Source organism: Micromys minutus, assembly GCF_963924665.1.
Source record: "Micromys minutus genome assembly, chromosome: 11".
Lineage (NCBI taxonomy): Eukaryota > Metazoa > Chordata > Mammalia > Rodentia > Muridae > Micromys > Micromys minutus.
The window spans coordinates 1043261-1067204 of NC_137980.1; the positions used below are offsets into that span (position 1 = coordinate 1043261).

General features: G+C 43.3%; 2 protein-coding genes across 2 annotated transcripts in view; one reads left to right on the forward strand and one right to left on the reverse strand.

Annotated features, from left to right (window-relative positions):
* The first annotated feature begins 2453 nt into the window (after positions 1-2453).
* On the forward strand, positions 2454-12271 carry GLRX (glutaredoxin). The gene is made up of 3 exons (XM_080924694.1): positions 2454-2697; positions 9469-9600; positions 11411-12271. The coding sequence occupies exons 1-2, from the start codon at positions 2491-2493 to the stop codon at positions 9580-9582; spliced, it is 321 nt and encodes a 106-aa protein (XP_080780820.1). The 5' UTR covers positions 2454-2490; the 3' UTR covers positions 9583-9600; positions 11411-12271.
* Positions 12272-20729: 8458 nt separating this feature from the next.
* RHOBTB3 (Rho related BTB domain containing 3) overlaps positions 20730-23944 on the reverse strand; it is a 49488-nt gene continuing 46273 nt past the window's right edge. The window contains exon 12 of the mRNA XM_080925786.1: positions 20730-23772. Within this exon, the coding sequence (XP_080781912.1) occupies positions 23657-23772 (116 nt within the window). The 3' untranslated portion in view covers positions 20730-23656. The remainder of the gene's footprint in view (positions 23773-23944) is intronic.

Below are 23944 nucleotides of genomic sequence, written 5' to 3' on the forward strand. Positions count from 1 at the left end.
TAGTGTGACAGTCATTAGTGTGACACAGATTCAGATTGCATATTAGCTCTACTGAGAAGGAACTGCAGAGCAGACACTTCTTTCCAACTAGACTGAGTGCCTCCCAGCTAAGCTCACATGATAAACTGTCACTGTTTTTTATGGGTACTTTGCTTACAAGTGTGTCTGTACACCATGTACATTCCTAGTGCCCATGGATGCCAGAAGAGGTGTATGATTCAACAGAACTAGGTTACAGACTATTATGAGCCATGGTGTACATACTGGGAATCAAACCTGGGTCTTCTGGAATAGCAGCTAGTGCTCTTAACATGTGAGCTAGCTCTTCAGCTCCCTCACTGTTCTTTTAGAATTATTTTTCAGTCATCTATAGCATCCCTTAAGAACAGGTAGAAAAAAATGCATCCATCCTTGCATTATCGAGCCCCCCACAAGTGGTAGTGCTAGCATTTCTAAAGACTGTCTAGCAGTACCACAGAGCAGGCTATAAGGACACCAAGTGAGGAACCAGGGGGGCTGGGCCCCCAAGAGCAGTGCAGCATTCAGTCAGACCTAGGAGACAAACCTAGGAGAGCTTGGCTATTCCATAAATTGCAGAGGACAGTAAAGATACCTTCAACTTTCTGCCCTAGCCATAAGAGAGATGTCTGCACATGGAGGCTGAGCAGAAAGCTGGGCAGTTTGAGCACTAAGTGAGTGATGCTGAGAGGCTGAAGGTGGGGCTTCTCTGCAGCCAGTGCCTTCCTGAGGTTTGGAAGGGAGGTCCACATAAGGACATTAGATATTATTAAATATTAGACAATGGCTCAGATATTAGTCTTAACCCAAGCTGAAGGACAGGCAATAGAGTTCTCCTGTATTCTGGCAATATCATTTATAAGACCTCATTTAAATATGGTAGACTCCAAATCAGACATTGAAAAATTATAATTATAGATACAGCATATACGGCACACTCAAAGGTCCTCATCTGTCTGGAGTTTGGAGTTAGGCATAACATGGAACTCCAAGCCCCATGTGACTCTGTACAGGTGTCTTGGGAGGTAGGTTCCCATGTTTCTACACACGCTAATTAATTCTGGTTCTAGGATGTTGAAGTAACCTTCAGCAGGAGGGGATAAGGAGGTCTTTCATCGAAAGAGGGGTCGAGGAGAACACAAGTGGCAAATATCAGGACAGCGCAGAATGTGGACATGCAAGAGACAAAAGGTCATGGTGGTTCTCAACCATGGTCTTCGAGAGAGAGGAGGGTTAGATTGTTTAGGAAAAGGAGGAAGAGAGAGATGGGACAGATGAGGAAGAGAGAAAGACTCTACAAGAACAGCCTGTACCATGTGCTGATTCTCCAGGGGCATGTGAGCAGCAAGAGAGAGCCCTCAAGAGGCCCCTGAAACAGGCTGGCATCAGGAGGCTGATGTGAAAAAAATGAGCTGGATGCAGACTTTACCCCTGAGCTTGCTCAGAAGTGTGGGAAGCGATGGGCTGAGAGGTCTTCAGCCCTGCCATAGAGCAGCCAACCTCAGCCATGTGCATGGTCCACACTTTTGGGTTGACAGAGCTCTCTCTGAGCTCCTTCTGTGGCCCTGAATATGGCCATCTGGCTGTTATTTTGCCACTTGCTGTGAGTGACAAAGAAAGCAGCCACCAGAAGTCAAATTACTTCTCTTTTGTCACAAGATGCACCAGAGCTGTCAACATGGCATGCCTCTCTAGTTAGGCCTCCTATAAGATACTCTGGTTCTAGTGTGGAACTTGTTGCTTGCTTGGAAAGGTGATTTAGTCTGACAGGAGTTTTCTCTTTGATTTGTTTTGATTTACCTCAGCACTGCCTTGTGAAGTTCACTGTCAAGTCAGGCAGGAAAAGATCCTCCTTATGTCTGGAATCTGAGGTCAGGGGTTATGGGAGAATTTGTTTCTTACTGAAATGCTGTTCAAAGGTCACCAACCCTAAGGCTTTTGGGCTGAGGGAGGCCTATGAAAAGGCTTAGCTTCCCAGGTAGATTCTGTAGCAAAATTCAGTCAGAAATCTGCCCTGCCAACAAGGGGCACATTGTTCACCATGGCCTCAGAGCAAACAGAGAAAGTCCAGATAGCTTTGTCAACTTAGCATGCCAAGAACCAAGTCCACAATCACACAAGCACCCACCTTACAGGCCAAAGAAGCACATGGGGCAACCCATGAGGTGCAGTCGCTGGGCAGTCCCTAATTCCTGTGAAATATTTCCAAAGAGAATATTTTCTAAGAGGTCTGGGGACTTCCTTCCCAGAAACTCTTAGGTGGTGCTTAAACAGCAAGCATTGGCAGGCTTAGTAACTGATGACTCACACCAGAATGAATTGACTTTGGGGCTGGCCCTTTAAGACTGAAGTATCCTACTTGTTAACTCCTCCTCCAAGGAGGTTCCTTATTAAAAGAGAGCTGAGGGCGTTTTACACTAGATCAGTACCTTCAACTGAACGTTGCGCCTAGGGAAGCTGCAGCCTGTCAGCATGAGTCGGGAGTTTGTGGACAGCAAGATCCAGGAAGGGAAGGTGGTCGTGTTCATCAAGCCCAGCTGTCCCTACTGCAAAAAGACCTATGAAATCCTCAGTCAACTGCCTTTCAAACAAGGTCTTCTGGAATTTGTGGACATCACAACCGCCTTCAACACCAAAGAGGTTCAAGATTATTTACACGCGCTCACCGGAGCGAGAACAGTGAGTGTGTTTAAACGCTAAGGAAGCGCTGGTGGGTTGTTGTTTCCCTTCCGGAGCTGTGCAGACAGCTGTGCCTTTTCTAAGATGCTGCTACCAGGGTTCTGTCCTTCAAAGCATCCAGAGGGCTTTGCAGAGTGTGGGGGAGGGACCTAAGGGAAGACACTGCTCAAGTGAGTGGGCAGCACACTGCCTGGGAGGACCAAAAGGCAGAACCCTGGTGTGTGGCGCCGGTCCAGTTGGCCTGACAGCTGGGCTGGTGGAAGTTAAGTGTGCATCCGAAGGCTTTGTTTTAAGCGCTATTTTGAACTGACAGTGTTCATCTGGCAAGGCAGGAGGCAGCATCGAGGCTGAGTGTGAGCTCCACCTTTTATGTTTTGGAACGGGCCATCTACTATCTTTCCCTCCAACCCCCTGTTAGCATATCTCTGTGGGGTTTGTGGTCTTTCCTTTTCTTTTCACCGGGCTTTGTCACCTAGTTTGTTCATTCTTATCTAGCTCCACCCACTAGAAAAGTAAATCCTGTACTCCATTTTTGCCCCTTGTGCTGCCTTAATTATGGGATATTTTCAGGCCTGGTTTTCATGATAATTTACTATATGTTCTGGAGGGTTCTTGCCGTGGAGTTCCTCGGTGACCTAGGCTGCTAGATTAGAGGGAGCACTTCAGAACCCACAAATACATATGCAGCTCTCTAAGAACACCTTCTTCCCTAAGAAAAGGCTTTGTTTGTGCCTGGGCTGCTGGTGGAATGCCCAGTCTAACAGACTCTGGGGCTGGGAGGAGAGCTTGTCATACTGTTACTGGAGTGTTGGGGGGACAAAGCCAAGGATCTGGCAGCCCCAACAAGCCAAGGACCTTGGCCACCTGCCTCCAATACCAATTAGAGACACGTGACAGTGAAAAGAAACTTATTCAGTGAGGCTTCACTGGGAAGCTGAAAAAAATACAGATGTCCAGATCTGTGAAGTATATGGTGTGTGTGTGTGTGTGTGTGTGTGTGTGTGTGTGTGTGTGTGTGTATGAGTTTGTGCCCTTGTTTACTCAACAGCCTAGTGGTTAATGCTGAATGACTTCTTTAATCACTCTCAGTCTTATTTTTTGAGACACCGTCCTTCCCTGAATCTGGAGTTCACAGGCTGGGCTGGCATCCTCCTATCTAGGTCTCTCCGGCATTGTGCTTTGTACCTAACTTTTCTCTGTGGACTTTAGGGGATCAAACTACTGAGCCCTCCCTTCTTAACTAAAACCTCCTCCCAGGCCAGGTCCAGGTGAGAGCCCCCACCTCCACCCCTACCCCCACCCCCACCGTGCTACCCCTGTGGTCTCAGGTTCAGGTGCTCTCCATGGCTCAGAACTGTGTAAAATCTTCCTGTAAGGTGGGTTCCTCCAATGGCTAGCCCCAGGACTTCAGCACAGGCTAGGAGAGGAGTAGGGTTGGGTTTTGAGGCCCTTTGTTTACACAGTATGCTAGCCAAAGGGACAGGCTTGGGTGGTCTTTTTCAAGTATCCCTTTCCTGAAAGAGCACTCACACTGTCTCACATTCTTTTCAGGAACACTTTGTAGGGCAGTATTGGGGGAAAAGAAACATATTTTCTACTTAAACTTTAGTGTGACTTAAATGGATTTCTCCAGGATCTTCGTATAAAGCATTGGAAATTATTTCATTCAAAAATCTGCATGGTAGTGCCAACCAAAAGTGTGTATTTTACACTTTTGTAAATAGGATGAGGTCTTGGAGCAGAGACACAGCAGGGAATGGACAGTGAAGAGAACCGTATAGACACCCCTCCAGGCCCTGCTCCAGTTCCCACAGATATCTTCCTGCAGAGCGGTTCCCAAACTTGGCTCCCAGTGGAACTGCCTGGAAAAACTTCCCAGACAATCCCATGTTCAGGTTAAATTCCACATTAATTTTGCCTCCCAATCAGCCTCCCATCAGCAGAGGTGGTGTAAAATCTGTAGGTGATCCTAGTTACAACAGAATTAAAGAAAATTAGCCCAGCAGCACCTGTCCAGGAGAAAAGAAAAACAAAATAAAACCAACCAACCAACAAACAAACAAACAAAAAAACCAAGTTTCTTTATTTAACAAATGTTTGTAAAGCAACACAGTACTTTTTAGTGGCCTTTTAACTTTAAAATGACAAAAGGTTGTGCCTTTGTGTGTGTGTGTGTGTGTGTGTGTGTGTGTGCGCGAGTGAATGTACATACATGTACTGGAGGTTGACCTTTGAGGTAGGGTCTCTCAGTGAACCTGTACCCTCTGCATTTTGGTTAGACTGGGTAGCTAATGAGCCCTTGAGATCTACCTATCCCTGAACCCACTCCCAGTATTGTGCCATTTTTACACGGTTGTGAGAATCTGTACTCACGTCGCATACTGAGCCATATCACTGAACTGTATACATACTCCCTATGTCCAGCAGGTTCTTGAGTCCAAATCTAAAGCATCCTTTTTTTTGGGGAGGGGGGTGAAGCACAAGTGTTTCCAACTCACTACTTCTGGTGCAGAATGAGGCCATCTTTACATTTTAAGAAGAAGAATTTGAGAGTAGTTGGCTGTTCCAGTTGCCATGGGCTTTGGTTTACAGCAGAAGCTCAGCAGGGCCTGGTTACAGAAGAGGTCCTCTCCTCAGACTGGCAGTCTAGCTCCTGTGGTTCCCTCCAATGCTTCTGAGAGAACTCTGGGTGCCTCTTACAGAACAAACTGTTTTAGTAGCCAAGGGCTTGGGTTTTTGGGGTTTGGTTTTGTTTTGTTTTTTTCCCTTCACATCCACAGGGTGACTTTCCTGGATACAACAGATATTTTTCAGCATCTCTAAGGCACCAGGCACGTTTCTGCATAGTGGAAATACAGTCGTGAAAAAAAAATTCCCACTTTTGAAAAAAAAAGCACTTTTGTGGGGGAGACAGTGCAATGAGCTATGTATCTGGGAGGCAGCAGTGATGTGTTTATGATGGAAACTATGGGTGGGGAGGCAGGGTAGAGGCGGCAGGTTACTGTTTTAAGTAGAACCAACAGGACCTCACCAAGATGAAGGAAAAAGGAGACCAAAAAATAAGAGCTAGCGTGTGGGGTCTGTGACTAGTATTGTTATGGACCAATCAGGAGGCTGGCATGACAGGCCCACAGTGAGTTAGAGTAAGAAAAGTTACACCTGAGGATACTGGCAGCTACCTTCAGAAGGCCTCTAACCACTCTAATAATATACCAGCTTGTCCTTTGAGTGAGCAAGGCTGCTGCTAGAATTTTAGCTTTGGAATGACCTGATTTGACCCTTGGAAGGGCCATTCTGGTCACTATAGGTCCTCGGTATGAAAACTGCTCTCACCTCAAAAGAGAGTCAAGTGAGCAACCATGGCCTGAGAAGACAGCATCCATGGTTACCTCAGCGTCCATGTTCCAACAGCTTTTATAGTAGCAAAGGAAAGAGACCCAAATAAAGCAAGTTCTAAAAATGTTGGAAGGTACATGAAAAAGCCTGTTACAGTGGAGCCCATGGGCCTTGGATGTTGTGTGATAGCTTCCTTGCCCCTTTGACTGGTGGCAGTTAGCCTTGTTAAGTTTGTACATTCCAAAGGTATTTATTCATTCCTTGGGTCTGACACTGAGGTGGCCGGAATAGGTTAAAGGTCATGCAAGATAAATTGTGGAGTTGTCCCTCAAACTGCCACAGTCCATGGAATTTATGGTCAGTCCCCGACAATCTAACCCGGTCCTCTGCCTCTGTACACACACCTGCTTTCCAGGAATTTTCTTTCCCAGGAGCAAGACTGCAGCAGCCATCCTGGGAGATATTCTGGGGCCACACAGAATTCTAGTACTAATGACAGCCAGGGGTTTGTGGTAGAAGAGGAAACTGTTGAAGGGGCTTTGAGGAGTTGCCTCTGAGGGGAACCCATTGGCTCAAACCCTACCCAACGATGGTCCGAAGTGGTGATGTGGGTGCTGGGAAGATGACTCAGCGGATACTGCATTTACCTCACAGACAGAAGCAGAAGAGGAAGAAGCTGTGGGCAGGTGGCAGCCTGCTTGTAAGCCTAGCATAGGAGGAGTGGGAGACCCTGCTTCAGTTAAAAAAACAACACCAGCAGCAACAACTACAACAACAAAAAGAGTAATCAAGAAAGACACTCAAAGTCAACCTTTGGCCTACACACACACACACACACACACACACACACACACACACACACACACACACACACACACACACACACGAAGAAAACCCTAAAGAATGCTGGGAAAACCCGTTCCTGGAGCTCAGACCAATGTTTGCTTGGTTTAGAGTAAAGGTTCTTTCTCAGCTCAGCAGTAGCTGACTTGGTCTCCTCCCAAGAAAGGGGTGGGCCAGAGGTTTGAGTGACAGGTGTTTCCTCCTCTTCCTCAGCCTGATCGAAGACAGCTTTGCTGATGCCCAGACTGACTGGATGGGGCTGCAAAGTTCCTTCAGGCTTTCAAGCAACCTAGCTTCTTGGCCAGACTTGTACAGAAATCTCCACCCTGGAGAACAGTGGGATAATATTTCAGGGTGGGGGTGCTGGCCAGTGTGTGTGTGTGTTGCTGTCTGTGTGTAGTGTGTGCTGAGGGCCCCAGCCCTCTGTCATCCTGGGAGAAATCAAGGGCTGTTCTGTGTAGACCAGTGGTTGCATGTGACCAGCACCTGGGACATGTTTAGAAACTCATATTCTCAGGCTTTAGCTCATTTCTTCTGAATCTGAGAGAGGTCTGCATGTGATTTAACCAAACTTTCCAGGATTCTGACTCACAGCCAAATGGAGAACCAGCTCCCAGGAGATGACCTTTGGTTTTCAAGGCATTAGTTCAGACCCTCAGTGGATCAAACAATTTTACCTCATAAGCACTGAGGTCAGCAGCTTAGATTAAAACTGAACCCACATTAAAAACGAAAGATATTAGCATGGGATAGGCAGGACACACTGTCTCATTTTTAAGAAAAAAAGTGATCCAGAAAGACACTCAATTTCAACCTTTGACTTCCACAGCCATAAGTGAAGAGGTGAAAACCTGCAGGAATTGTGAACACCGCTTGAGTCTTCTTTTAAAAATAAGATATTCTAGAATAAATACATGGTTTCTTTGTTTAAATCTTAGAAGGACTTAATTTATTTAGCAAGGCATTACCTTCAACAGTCATTAGAGCTATGCGCTACTGGAACAACTGACAGCCCCAAAGGAGCAGAACAAGGGAACAGAAACTTCTGAGGAGACAGAAACTGAAAAGCCCTGCAAACACAGGGCCTCCTTTCCTTAGAAACCATACCCAGCATTTGTGGAAATTTGGGGCATCTTGCCTCCTGTTGCTGCATTTTTTTTCCCTTGTAGCTAATGGGAGCAACATTGTATTGTGTTACTTTCCTTTACAAAAACCTCTGACACAGCCACCTACAGCCACTTGAACACCCCCTGGGACTGATGGATATTCACCAGGCTGACTTGCCTGAAAGGGGTTCTGGGATGTTTTTCTAATTCTCAGGAAAAGGAGGTAGCTTAACTAATTTGGATTATGGCACAGGATGTTGGTTTAGTTATCAGCTTTCTATATTTTAAAGCCCCATTCTCCCTGGACCCCCTCTCTAAATAATGCTACTAGATTGTATCCACAATAACCCCCTTTCTCATCTTTCCCATAATTTAAATAACTCACTTAGTTGGTCTGTGCATTCTGAGGAAAATAGGGTGCTCTAAAAGCCATTCTCACCCTGTCTGTCCTTCCGCTCCCTGTGTCAGAGGGCCCATCACTTCCTGATCATTTATGGGCCTTATTAGAATTCTTTCTTCATGACCTCTCAACTCTATGGTACAGTTCTGGTCTGGAAATTACTTGACCACAGTGAAGGTACTTCCTTCTTCCTAGGGAGTCTGAAGTCCTCTTCAACGGTGATAAGTCAGACAAGTATCTGAAAAGGGCTCTGTGGAGTGACAATGATTGAGAGGAGCCCATTCTATAAGCACAGTGATCACATCAGTGTGGCCAGGAAGCCAGAACAGATCAATATGCTTGGACACAGAGCCCTTTTACATTTAGGTATTTTACCAAGGGCAAGGGATTAAAGGAGACACAAAGTATCATAGTAATGTCTTCTAGTTGAGAACAGCTAACCTGCATTTTAATATAGGGATGATACAATGTTTAATAAGCCTGAACCTCCCTTCCAGCTGCACAAAAGAAACATGCTCCTGACTGCCCATGTTCAGTATAAGGTCTCAGGTCTGGTGACAACTGCAGGGAAACCAAAGCCCTGCCAGTAAAAATTTGCTCCTGATGTGTGTTTGTAAAGTGAAAAAGTTGTAAGCTCATTCTATCTGAAAAACGTTTGTTCTTTTTCTTTTCCCCACCTGGGGCTGAGGATTTAACACATGTTCAGTAGCTGTGTCTCTGAGTTACAACCCAGCTATAACATTATTTTTAAGGATTTACTTATGTATATGAGTACACGATAGGTGTCTTCAGACCAGAAGAGATCATCGGATCCCATTGCAGATGGCTGTGAACCACCATGTGGTTGCTGGTAATTGAACTCAGAACCCCTGGAAAAACAGTCAGTGCCCTTAACTACTGAGCCATCTCTCCAGCCCTTCAACATTTTAAATAACTACTTCACTCTTAGACCATTGCTTTTAAAATAGTCTTCTGAAGCAGATAGAATGTAAAGCAATTTGTAAAGCTTAGCACAGTGGACAATACTGGCCACGGTTAAGCTAGTCACAAGACTCCTTAACCATCCTGACTTGTCTGTTTCTGCAGGTTCCTCGGATCTTCATAGGTAAAAAATGCATAGGCGGATGCAGCGATCTAATCTCCATGCAAGAGAGTGGGGAGCTGATGACCAGGCTGAAGCAGATTGGAGCTCTGAAATAGTGATGAAAGGAGTGGCAGGTGAGGCTGGGCCACAGCACTGAGGGACAGTGACATTCTACTGCCATTTTCCATTATGCTGTAGGAGGACATTCTGGGTTGGGGTGGATCGAGGAACTGAGATGACACTTATTGATGAATTGTACCAATGAGAGAAATACTTCCAGTGGACCTTTCTATAAGAAATTTGTGCTACACATAGCATTAGACATAAATACACAAAAAGATAATGTGGCACTTACAGTCCATAGAAGAAGACATACCACAAACGAGCAAATAAATCCAGAAGCAAGTAGACTAATGTGATGGGATGTGCCAGAGAGGGGTGGAGGCATTGGGCTTTGCCTAAAGAAAGCAGAAGATCTCTCACAACAGAAGCTGGCTGACACAAACCCAGCTAGCTAAGCATGGAAGGCACTTCAAGGGATAAACAGAAAGCAAGACTACAAGGAGCCAGTGATGTGGAGAGAACCAGGGGTCTCCTCAGGGTTCTTAGTCTTACAGATAAAAGAATTTAAGGATGGACTCAAAAGGACAATTCTATTAGAATTCAAAACAAAAGCCTCAGGGTGGGCTTGTTGTAAATCTTGACAGTTTCCCAGAAGAGGAATACCTAGAAAGAAAAAAAGCCATGTACCTTGAGCTAAGTCAACATAAAAGTCAGGAAGGGGAAAGTTAGAGGGGTTAGACTAAGTGTGAGGGAAAGCTTAGAACCAACATAAGAAAAAAAAAGGCTGAGCTTTCTGAGTAATTCAGAAAGCCAGTCAGGCTTATGGAGCATGGCTTGAAGTGTTCCTGCCTTCCTGAAAGGTGGTCCTTTGGCCAGGTGATTGGCCAGCCCAGATGGATCAACTCTTAAGCTGGTAGGCATGGCATATTTCCACTGAGAGACAGACTCTGCTTTTAAAGGACCTTAAACCGTACAGTGGCACCAGGATGCCTTGAGGTCTGATGAGCAACTTCTCTGTCCTCATCACATAGGGCTAGCAAGCTTCCAAGCACTGGTACACAGAAAGACTAGAGTGTTTTCTTTTATCAAAAAAGAAACTAATGGGTTGGAGAGATGGCTCAGCATTTAAGAGCACTGGCTACTCTTCCAGAGGTCCTGAGTTCAATTCCCAGCAACCACATGGTGGCTCACAACCATCTGTAATGGGTTCTGATGCCCTCTTCTGGTGTATCTGAAGACAGCTACAGTGTACTCATACATAAAATAAATAAATATTAAAAAAAAAAAGAAAGTAATGATTGTTTAACATAAAGATCTTTGAGCCAACTACATGACCCACAGATCAACAATGTATCCTTCTGGTGAGTCATGTATACCATTTGTTACTCAGTATAGACACAGGAGCAAGTGAGGCCTAAAAAAAAATTAATAATACAGTTGAGTCTCCAGAACTCAAATAGTCAATATCCATCTTTGGATCCCTTTTTCAACATTTGTGAACTGTGGTGAACACTGTGTCTGTTGTTAATTTGTGGGCTCATCCTGAGTCTGAGATCACTAATATAGTTAGGGGTACCCAATGGCTTCTATTCTAGACCTTGTTGAGCAGTTCATGCTGAGATGAAGAATGAAACAGAAAGAAAATGCCATTTCCCCAGCTCCCCCTGCTGTGAGCTAGCATCTTCCCAGCAGAAGCCTGCTAAGTTCTTTTCCCTCCTGGTTTCCTAGCTGCTCCTACCCAAGGTTACCTGTGAAGAATGCAGAAGAATGCATCTAAATGACAGAGGGGGGCAGAGGGAAGGGGTAGAGAGTGTTCTGGTGGTATAGAAGAAGGCTGAGCTAATTTTTGCTGTAAAATCTAGTTCTTTGTCTCCTTGCCAGGTAGAGCCCAAGCTGACAGCAGCCATCCAACTGGCCAGTGCCCCTGAGAGTTGATGTGCATCAGAGATTGTTAGTACTTCCTGGTGACTGGGATTTTCAACAGAGCATCTTTATTTCTTTTCCTCAGTGATAAAAACTGTTTCAATTTGCCTCTAACCATGGGGCTAAGGGGCTTAACAGACCACACTGGTTTGATTATCCACTCTTCATGTGCTGACATGTCTCTACCTCTAAATCCATGTTTTCCAATCCAGTTGATCTAAATCTCCAGTGAAATCTGTTGCTGGTTTCCTGCTACTGCTGGTCGGCTAAAGTCATTTTGCAGAAGTCCACTTCCTAAAGGTTGATTAAATCAATGGATATTGTGAACTTGTTTATGAGTCATACAAGGCTTCTCCCTCCCTCATACATGCAACCATCCATTTCTGCATTTACAGCTCTCTGCCAGTGTTCTCAACCTCACCCTCCCACAACCCATAGAAGTCCACACTTGTATGGGAATGCTGTTTGAAAAACTAGACTAAGAACTTTAGCATAGTCGGTCCTCACTGTAGCCATGTTAACATAGACGGCAGAGCAGATGGTGCATTCAGGTCTGTTCATTAAGGTGATTAATTGCCCAGAAAATTCCAAGCAGCTGTGTGTTGATCCAAGTTAGAGTACCAGCAAAGTCAAATATGAAATGCAAAATTGCGGAACTCTCCTTCCAATAATGTCTGTGAAAAAAAGTTGTTTCTGAAACACTGCCCTAAATAATTTCTTCCATTCACACTTTGACATTTTGCTTTAATGTCTTACTATAATGTTTAATTATCATGAAACTGTAGGTCCCTTCTCTAGTCTCCAGTGAGAAGGACTCATTCCTAATAAAGATGTGTCTGCATATGACTAATGATTTTTGTTGTGTTCTGTGTGTGTTCTCGAGACGAAAAGGGATTGTATTCTTAGTGCTTTTGGACAGGTGGAGCAGTACAATGTGTAAAGGCACCTGCCCCTCAGCTTCCCAGTCAGTCTCTGGGATCCATGTGTAAGGTGAAAACTGACACATGCACATATATGCATGTATAAACAACTGTTCTTTAAAAAAATTATATTTGGAGATTTTGTGATTGTGTTTCTGTGTGTGGTTATGTGCACGTTAGTGCTGCTCTCTTGCCAGAGAGCAGAGGATCTCAGTCTTTTACCTCCTTTTTTTTTCAATACTTGATTAAAAGTGAGTAAATGCTTCCTGGCTGATATATGGCATCAACAGCAGAGATTGAAACAAACCCATTTAAAGATTCATGGCCTCCTGCACATAATTATCAGTCCAAAATCTTTAGTTCGGGGAAAGTCTCCCAGTGTGCTTGGAGGCTTCTGAGCATTACTCTTAGCTCACCTGGACCCTGTAGCACATCCAGTACCTGCAGATAGGGGCATGCCCTCCATCTTAAGATAGGAATTATTACTCTGTACCAGGGGCAGCTGACAGTGGTAGTTTAACAGTCCTGCTCACAGGAACCAGCATGCAGCACATGGCTGCAAAGTGAAGCAACCTCTTCCTGGTGTCAATGCTGATTGACTATTGGATAGTTTCTCTGGACATTTCAAAGAGGACACGGAGTCTCCTCAGTGGCTGAAATTCGATAACTGTATAAGAATCCACATCTGATGTTACCAAACACTCAGATTCAGCCACCACCCCCCCCACCTTGGATGCTCAACAAATGACAAGCTCATCCTGTGATGGTTTGTATGTGCTCGGCCCAGAGTGTGGAGTAGGTGTGTCAGTGTAGGTGTGGGCTTCACTAGCAGCCTTCAGATGAAGATGTAGAACTCTCATCTCTGTGTGCACCGTGCCTGCCTGGATGCTGAAAGTTGAATGTCACTCCCGGAGAGCAGGGTATCTCTCTAGTCTCCCCACTTTAACACTATGATATTTTGCCTGTATGAACCATGTGCTGGTCTAAAGAAGATATCATGTTCTCTGGTACTAGCGTTACAGATGGCTGTGAGGCCCCACATGGGTAGGGGGAACTGAACCTGGGTCCTCTGCAAGAGCAGTGAGTGCACTGAACTGCTAAGCCACCTCTCTAGCTTAGAGAACATCTCCCATTTGCATGCCTGTCTCAGTCAGGGTTTTTTGTTCCTATACAAAACATGACCAAGAAGCAAGTTGGGGAGAAAAGGATTTATTCAGTTTACACTTCCACATTGCTACTCATTACCAAAGGAAGTCAGGTCAAGCAGGTCAGGAAGCAGGAGCTGATGCAGAGGCTATGGAGGGATTTTACTTACTAGTTTGCTTCCTTTGGCTTGCTTCCCTTGGCTTGCTCAGCCTGCTTTCTTATAACCTAGGTCTACCAGCCCAGAGATGGCACCACCTACAATGGGCTACCCCCCGCCCCCATCACTAGTTGAGAAAATGCCTTACAGCTGGATCTCATGGACATATTTCCTCAACTGAGGCTTCTTTCTCTGTGATGACTCCAGCTTGTGTCAAGTTGACACAAAACCAGCCAGTACAGTGGCCAGTCTTGCATATTTAATGTTTCTGGATTCTCTAGTGCTTTTCTGTGAGCACAAGAACCTCATGCCCTCTGTAGTCATTTATTAACAATAAGGCCTCAGGCCATTATGTGCAGTTCTTGTTACAGAATAGTGATACTGACTATCCCTGTATCACAGGGCTGCCAGCAATACGAAATGATAGTCATGGTAATGAGATGCAATGCTCGTAAGACTCACAATAATGAGAGAGATGGCTTTTAGCAGTGCTAAGTCTAAGTAATGTCTGTGGCACTAACTCAGGACTTTATAATCTTGTTGATATGCTTATTAGTCTCATTTTCTAAAGAAGCAAAGTCAAGAGAAAGGACACCTCACTTCCCCGAGTCACATATTAAGAGAATCTAGGCCCTCCCAACCTAGTATGGATTCCTCACTCACATGTTCAATTCATCCTTCCAGGAGAGACTCATTTCTTCTAAGAGAAATGGCATGGCACTCAGTCACTAAATGACAGAGTTGAAGTTAAAAACAATACTCTTGAGCTCCTCAGGCCAAAGCAGCCTATAGAGTTCAGGCAATACCTCTGCCTGGAGGCCACGGGTTCCTAAGTTGCCCTAGACTATGCCTGGCAAACCTTCTGTAGCTCTTCTCAAACTTGCTCCTCTCTGAAAGCTCTGCCTATGAAGTTCCCTGCAGACAGGACCTCACAATGTCATTGATATCAAGTGTTGCTCATTCCCTGTATGAGCCCAAATCCCCTAGTGAAGTTCCCTGAATGCTAAGCAAAATGAGCCATTTGGACATAAAGAGTCCTCAACTTGGAGACAGTAGCCTGGCTAATTAACCCATTAATAGCTGTGTTCCAGTACATCCAATAGATATTTATTAAGTGACTTCTGTTTTGGTACTAAGAGACATATACAAGCAACAAGTAGGCCCAGACAGGCCCCAGAGCTGCTTAGGAACCTCTGATACCTACAAAGTCTCCACACAAAACCAACCTTTCTTTCCAGCTTTATTGGAAATTGTAAGGCTTATGAGAAATTTAGTTTTTATTGGTGGTGACCTGCATGCACAAAAACATCCAGGCAATAGTTCATAGCATCTATTGACACTTTAAAAAAATCATCTTCACAATTTAATTATTGCCAAGAAAACTGCCTTTGACCCTTGCTTTCTGGTCCTCCAGCATTGCTATCAGCCTTAACTATTGCCAAAGTCCTGGTGGTGGACTCTTGGAAGATTTTAGTGGGTAACTTAGTTACTCTTCTATTGCTGTAAAGAGACATCAGGACCAAGGCAACTTGTGAAATTTAAAGGAGGCTTACTTACAGTTTCAGAAGGTTAGTCTATGACCACATGGTAAGGGAGCATGGTGGGAGGCAGGGAGTAGGAAGGTACAGTGTTGGAGTAGTAGCCGAGAGCTTACATTTCATCTGCAAGTTGGAGGCACACAGAACCAGACAGGGCCAGGCATGGGCTTTTGAAACCTTAAAGCCCACACCTGGTGAAACATCTCCAACAAGGCCACACCTCCTAATCCTTCCCAAAACAGTTCCACCAACTGAACCAAGCATTGAATTCTATGAGCCTATGGGGCATTCTCATTCAGACCATTACACTTGGTAAGTGACTAAAATGTCTATTGCTTCTGAAGCAGTTGTTCCTCAAATGAATGAATTAAAAATTTAGCAAACCAAATCTATGCCTCTTCTAAGCAAAAGGTACAAGCCAAGAATAATGGTTTGTGGTTTTACATTTCCCCTAGCTGCTGGGAAGGTAAAACGCTGGGTGCTAAGCTATATTTAATTCTCCCCATTGGGATGCCAACTCATGTGATGCCGTTACACCCCTTAGAGGAGGCAAAACACAGCCTAAGACAGGAGCCCCAGCCCATGTTTCTTGGGATGAGAAATAACAGGGAATAAGGTGGAGGTTGAGGTTCTCAAACTCCAGGGCACCCTGACTCCTCTGGGATCCATGGAGGCCTCAGTGCTATGAGCCTGGGAGGCAGGGGTAGGGGATCTAGTTTTACTCAGAGCAAGTGCCAGGAGTGTGGAGAGGCCTTCTGTGAGAGACTTAGTTGTGGTTCTGTTATGAAGGCTCCCTCCCCACCCCCAGCAGCCCTTGAGGAAGGAGATAGCCCTTGCTTGTTCAAACTGTTTATTCATGGTAGAAAAGATGCATGTGACTTACTCAGGGTAGACCAGAGATGAAAATCCCTTTTGCAGGAAGGGATGCCCACAAAGGGTAGCTATTGGCTAAATATTTGGGGTCTATCTAGATACCTCATTAGCATGGAGAACTCTGGGTTTCTATGCTACCTGAGCAGTTGTCACGGTCCTCTTAGTGAGGCATTATGGTCACTTGCTCCAGGACAGGAACCTGATCGGGAGTAGATTCAAACAACTACTGTTTTCAATTACAGTGATTGCCAGCATTCCTTAATCTCCTCCTCCTTACCAGGTCATTATGTCTGATGACAAGGTTATACTTGTTCCACAATGGTCTGTTCAGTGGCCCAAGTAACCAAGAGGGAAGAATCACATGAGTCTCAAGAAAATAAAAAGTCTGCAAACATGTTAATTTTTATGAAAAGTGGATATGAGAACATTGTATTTATGTTTAGTATTTAGTTTGATAAATATAAAGTTCTAAGTCAGACTATGTGAAAGGAAGGGTTACTTGTAGCTTCCTGGACTTAAAGACAAAAAGTTGGCTTAGCCAAACTTGGCATCTTTAGGTTTTCCATCTTAAAATGGTCATTTGTGACTGAGCTGCAATATTTCTTCCAATTCTTTTAGAGCGGCTAAAATATTTATTGTATATCAGATGACAGTAAAAAGGTAGGCAACTCAAGCAAACAAGGATAAGATAGTACAAATTCTATCATAGTAAAGCAGATGTCTGCATATATTTTAATTTTATGATAAAGTTGAAGCAAAAATTAATACTTTGAATTCCTCATGCAAATACAGTGAATTCTCTCATCAATATAAAATTGATGATTATCTGTCATTATAAAATTGATGATTAAGTATGGAGTGTTGCCAGTGTATTTTGGTGAGAAATAGAATTTCTCACCCCCAAACATTAAAATTCTTTTTGAACTCCTTTAAAAATTCATTTAGACCATTTAAAGAAAACCGCAACCAATCAAAAGACAGAGTTGTTGAGCCCGGTCCCAACAGATACATCTAGAACACAGCTCCTGTACCCAAGGCTTAGGGATAACTGCAGGAGAGGGAGAGGAAACAAGGTAGTGTGGCAGAGGACTCTTTGATGCACAATTGTGCTGCCTAGAAGTGCCAACTGCTCTGTGTGTGTGTGTGTGTGTGTGTGTGTGTGTGTGTGAGCCCATGGAGCCTTAACCCTAGACAGGGAAGTACAGACAAAACGTTCGTTCCTGAAACCTCGCGCATGCTGTTGGGTCTCAAATGCAGGATCAGTTTCACTCAGTACCTGTGGCCCCTCCCACCACTTCTCCTAAACCCTCCCTCCCAGGGGCTGGGCTTCACTTCACACCCCACCCTAAGCCCCTCCCTAAACCCCTCCCTCCCAGGGGCTGGGCTTACACTTCTCTTCCCTAGCCTGATCACTATAACTCAGCCCTTTTGGCTACACCAGGCTTGTGGCCTCTTGTCTTATCTCTCCTCAGCAGCTCCTCACTTGCTTTCCCTCCCATTCTCTCCTCTCCTGGTCTGGTTTCATCAGCTGGCCATGTTCAGCCTGGCTCTTCCCTCTGTTTTCTCCCCTGGATCCACACTACGATTCTCCCCACACTTAGGGGTGGCCACGTCTACATTTCATTTTTTCATCTACATACCGATCACAGACTGAGCAGGCTATATTCACGTATTTAGGAATACACACAAGTATGCGCGCGCGCGTGCACACACACACACACACACACACACACACACACTCCACTAAAATAAACGACTTTCCAAGTTAATTTTCCATTAGTTGAAAAATTGGAGGAAAAGTGTAAAACCCCGGCATTTAGAATATGTCTGGTGAGAGTGATGGGGTCAGAAGGTCTATAAACAGTGTAACAGGAGGGATGCAGGAGACGGTGTGGCCACCACAACCCAATATCTGACTCCAGCCTCCACCTACACAATGAGGAGCCAACACTATAGAGGCGTCTAGCCAGGCCTCTGGTCAATTGCCTGTGAGGCAGAATTAGAAAAGGGGAAGAAAAAAAGAAGGGTTAGGCTGATAGGATAGGCTGAGCCTTGGAGGCTGGGGCAGAATGGGGGCGAGGAGAAACCTTCCCAAAGTGCTTCAGAGCTGAGAATTTGAGTTGTTTTGTTCCCTAGATTCTCAAGTTCCAGCTCACGAGCCACTCACACCAGCCTTGTCTTGGAAATGTGTCATAATGCACCTTCTTTAGACCTACCCTGGATTACGAAACGGTCTACACTTCAACCCTCAAAAGGTCACCCTTGATTGCAGCTGTGAGAACACTGGAAAAGCAGGAAACACTGCGACCTGGAAGAGTAAATGATCAAGCCAGGTGTGTACTGGACTGTTTAGTCTGCTGTACAGTACAGACTCACAGTGGTTAGTTCTTACAGTTCTGGGGGTCATAAATCTGAATGTCAAGGTGCTGGTGGGCTGTTTCCTTAGGCTCTAGAGTCCTTAATAGCATCAGCCAACTCCCCCAGGAAAAGTAACAAGTTAACTCTGACAGGGTGTGGGCATCTTTGTGAGGCTGCTATGCTGGTTTACAGTGGGAACACTAATGAGGATGTGCACTATTCACCTGCTTGTGTTCATACAGGTTAGTCAACTTTGCATTGCTGTGAAACACCCAGGATTAATACTGTGCCTCAGGGTTTCAGTCCAGGGGCTCTTGGACTGGGTTTGTTGCTTTGGGCCTGGGTTAAAAGCCGCTTGCCTCAGAGAGGCCTACAATCAGAGCGGAGGCATCTCAGCCCCAGTGGACATTGGGTTTGTCCCCAGTGACTCACTTCTTTCCACTGTGCCCCTCTTCCTTTGTTTCAACCACTCTCCAAAATTTACATTTTATATTATTTTGAGCTTTGCCCCAGGCAAATCAATGACCTCTCCTACAATGTGAACACACACACACATACACTCACAGGATAATCATGTGAATGAGACCATAGCTCTGTTAAGTTTCATCACACGACCATTTCATCGACTGAACCCCTAGCCCTCTGGAGCCCTAGAAGCCATACATACATATTAGGAGCAAAATCAACTCAGTGTGGCTCACATAGTAAGGCAGAGAACCAGGAATTGGTGTGGATAAGAATGAGCAAGTCAACAGGTAAGGGGCCAAACTCAACCTCTGGAAACTTATTTAAGCAAGCATATAACATAGTGTGTACAAAACTACATGCTGTCTTCTTAGATGGTATTAAGAGGGCTATTTGCTTTGAATGAGTAATAGGATACCAGACTCCCCAAGATTGAACATAACTAAGTTCTGAAAGCCTTGGCTGCCTCAGAACAGGGGAACCTTGCATGCAGTTGGAAGAGTAGTTATGTACTATGTATACTGGGGGAGTTTTCCCTCTTCTCATCCCATCTTTGGCCCCACTTACACTAGAGCTCACCAGCCAGAGTTATCTTGAAGGTTATATATGCACGCTCTGTAGTCCCTCAAAGGCTCTTCATGTATCATGTTTCCTTTCTACATTTTGCATTCACTGAGAACTTAACCCCGAACACCAGGCCTACAGGGTGATGGGTTTAATCCTGATAGCAATCTGACCTTTTAAGCTGCAGGTGGGCTCAACATTGCCAGCACATACACTGAGCATATAGCACATAATTACGCAAGGCCTGTGCCTGATGGAGGGTTAGGGAGATAAATAAAAAGCATGGGTCCTGTCAGCAAGGACTAGCCAAGTAGAGACCACTGACAGATATCTAGAAATGTGAATGGTGTAAGTTCTATAACTGAAGTATGAACAAGTAGCTAAGGAAAGACACATGTAAAAGTAACTGAAAATTTTCTAAGAGCATCATAGAAAGCAAGAGGGCTGGAGAGATGGCTCAGTGGTTAAGAGCACTGACTGCTCTTCCAAAGGTCCTGAGTTCAATTCCCAGAAACCACATGGTGGCTCACAACAATCTATAAGGGGATCTGATGCCCTCTGCTGGTGTATCTGGATAGCCTCCATGTACTTATATATAATAAATAAATAAATCTAAAAAAAATATATAGAGAAAGAGAAGTGCTGTTTAAGTTGGGTTGTCTTGGATATACAAGATTCAGCATTAGGGAGTAGCCACCTAACCCAAGGCACTACCATGTATTGAGATAATTGATAGGTAATCTCAATAAACAATCCAAGATATCAGGACAGGACAAATTTTCTTCCTGAGAGAAGTATCTGGGTCGAAAAGTCAGGTTTACCAAAGCCCTTACTAGCACCGAGAGTCATAGATGGGAAGGTATACACCTAGTTCTTCCTGGGAAACTCTAAATTCTTATTCCTTTACTGCACAGAACATCTTGCTAGTTCATAAACTCTTGAGCCCAGCCAACATTCAAATGTGCAAGGTTCTGTGGTAAATAACTATCAAAATTACTTTTCTGGATAAAGGCAGTTGCTTTACTGGGGGATTATTTTATCCTTCACAAAGGTATGAAAAGTAACATCATCTCCTTACCTCATCTTACATGTACAAAGCATCTACAACACTGGCAATACTCAGGATTTTATAATGAAGGAAACTGTCTAGAAGACATAATTGTGCTTGAGAAACTCAATGTCCCAAAATCATTTCAGCAATGAAATCCAGAGCGAAAGAACTACAGAACATTCCATTGAACTTGTTTTTTTAAAAAATGGTTTATTTGTTATAAAAGGTTAAATACTAAAGCTAAAAACATATAAATTCAGGTCAGGCTATATTAAAATACATAATACCCTTTGCAAAATCTGATTAAAAGTTGCATTAAACAGATGCTTTAAATAAGACAAAGTAATTTTGAAGACATTTTAAATCTATTTGTAAAGTTTGGCCAGTTTGGAAATCCATTTGATTTCTCTGTCTTCCACTACTCAATATGAAGCTCCAGTATGGCTTGCACTGGAGTGGGCTTCAGCTACCAGGCCAATGCTCTCTATTAGAAAACTAGTCCCCTGCAGTAGGAACAAGGATATAGTCAGCAGCATACAAAGAATGCACAACAGGATGCAAGACTGGCCTGGAAGAAACCTTAGTTCAACTACATTATATTCTTTCTAAGTAAAATGCTTGGTATATAGACTGAAGCAGAAATTATAACAAAGCATAATCTAGAAATAACCTTTGATTGGGAAACAATCCTCACAACCAGCAGTAATTTACCCATGATTATTTATAAAGATTTAAAATCTCCCATTACTTCCAGCTGAATGAATTCAACAATACTGAGGAGTCTGTATTCAAATGTTTTGAGAATTCATTTATATTTTGACTCATGGTTGTCTAAGTCACACTCCATGTTTAACATGCACCAGTTCCAAACTCAACTCCTACTCAGGAGAAACACCCTATTACCATTAGTTATGATCCATCTAAATGTCAAAATAATATTTCCAAAAAATACTTTATTTCACAGCTCCTATTTTTCATTTCAATTTCATAAAATTTTAGAATTTTAAATATTGTCATTAGTACAGAGAGTGTGGTCGTAATTATTTGAGTATCAAAGGCTACTACTAGATCTGAAAAAACAGAGGAATTTCTAGGTATCAGCTACTGTATTTATTCTTTCTAATGCTAAGCCACCACCAAATGGGATCTGCCAATAGTTGATTCACTCAAATGATTTAAAATACAAAAGACAAAATTCATTTCAATAATCTTCATTGACACTGCATAATTAAAATGAGCTCTCTTGGGATTCTATCTACAGAATTCTTTCCCCTTTATTTTGACAGTACTGGTATACATAATAGGGCTCTCTGTGTGGAATCCTAACACTGCAGGATAAGACTGTTAAATTAAACTTTTGAAAAGCTAGAAGAAATATGCATACTAAAATCACTAGAAATTAAAAATATATATCCCAGTACTAAACTTCAGATGACCACGATAGTAACAATAAATAGTGATAAGTTTTTTCCATGCCCTTGAGCATCTTGAAGAATCATTTCTACAAATGTATACTATGAGAGAAACTAACTGCTTTCTGTCCTAGACACCACTGTCTCTACATCTTGTATGTCTTTGATTTACCTCCTTTTGTTACCTTCCTAGGTAGCTTTGCTACTTCATACCAATAGTCTATCCGTCCTTGAAAAGAACTCAATTCAAGCAATTGGTATCCTATCCTTAACAGACAGTTAAAAGAATATTTAAACTTTTATGCCCAAGGTTTTAAAAGGCATCTTTTCCTGTGATTTATCACTACAACTGTGTATGACAGTCAGGATAGTCACTCTCAACAACTTCCTGGCTTTACATATTGATCAATAAAGTATTTGCTTTTCTAGGGTACAGTTAGAATTGAGGGAGCGTTCCAAAACCAACAAAAAGTATTTCAGCATTTCTTTCTGCCAGGAAGGGTCTTTGTGGAGGCGCTTGGGCATATCCTTCCCCAAGGATGAAAGTCTCTGTTCTGCTCTGACAAAAGCCACGTGTTCTTTCCTGGTTATCAGTAACTTTTCTACTTCCACAGAAAGAAGGTTTGAGCAGGGGAAAAGAAAAAGCCTTTTAAGCCAGGCATGATGGCATACACCCTTAATCCCAGTAGAACTTTGTGGATTTGAGGCCAGCCTGGTCTATAAAGCAAATTCCAGAACAGCTAGGGATGTTCAACAAACAAAACAAAAAAACAAAAACAAAAAGCAAAAAGAAAATAGTATCTCAGCATATTTTCTTGCTAGAAAATACACAATTTTGGGGAGCCAGTGCAAAATGAAAACATGGGCCCTTTATCAAACTTTTTTAAAAAGAATTATTTATTTTATGGACACACCAGAAGAGGGAATCAGACCCCATTACAGATGGTTGTGAGCCACCATGTGGTTGCTGGGAATTGAACTCAGGACCTCTGGAAGAGCAGTCAATGCTCTTAACCACTGAGCCATCTCTCCAGTCCTTTCTTCAAACATTTTCAAGAATTTAATAACTGCACTAGCGGAGCACTAAACCAAATACCAGACCCTTCTAAGTTTGGAAGTTCCTAGACTCCATAAGGTTACAGAGAGATAACAACCAGCCTGCTTAGGTTTGAAGTTTGATTGACAAGCAGATGTGGGTGGATGGAACAGATGGGGGGCATCATATTGATGCAGGTACTCTTACTGAACTGGAAGTCAGATGACATATGACTATCAAAGTCTTGGGCAAATTTCTATTCCTACAATTTCATTGCTCCTCTGAATCCCATGGTTACACTTGGCTTTTAAATACCCCAATTTTAGTAAAGCAATCACTCAGAAATGATGACATTTTGTATTTATCCTAGATTTTTTTAAAAATTAAACATCTCTTAAGTAGGAGAGGTCTTGATATTAATAAAGCAACAGGGCAACGATTGCTTTAATAACATCAAAGAGAACCCAATGTCCAAGAGTTTTATATTCTAGGTGAAGCATTAATTAAGTCTGTAGTAGCTTTTGCTCCCTTTTAAGACCACCATAGCCTTTAAAAGATAACTAATAAGAAGCTATATGGTAATTAAAAAACATATTGATTTTAGTTATAAGAATTTTACTGGAATCCAGAAGTGCTCATTCTTCATAATAATAAAAAAAAAGTGTACGTATATAAAAGCTCAGGTCACATGACTAAACAGCGACATTTCCGGGAGTGGATATACTTCCTGTATTCTGCCAGCTGCTTCAAGTACATGTTTGATGGCCATCTGTGCTTTTCAACAAAACTTCGTTCTTCCACTAAAGTTTTAAGAGAAAAAAGTTAATTGTATATACTTTATTTTTTGACAAGAATGAATTTACCAACAATTCATTTCCTTTATGACAGAGGAGCTCAATTTCTTATACTGTCAAGTCCTTCCCATAGCCTTCTATAATCACTTAATAGAATATCGGTTAAAAGCCATCAGGA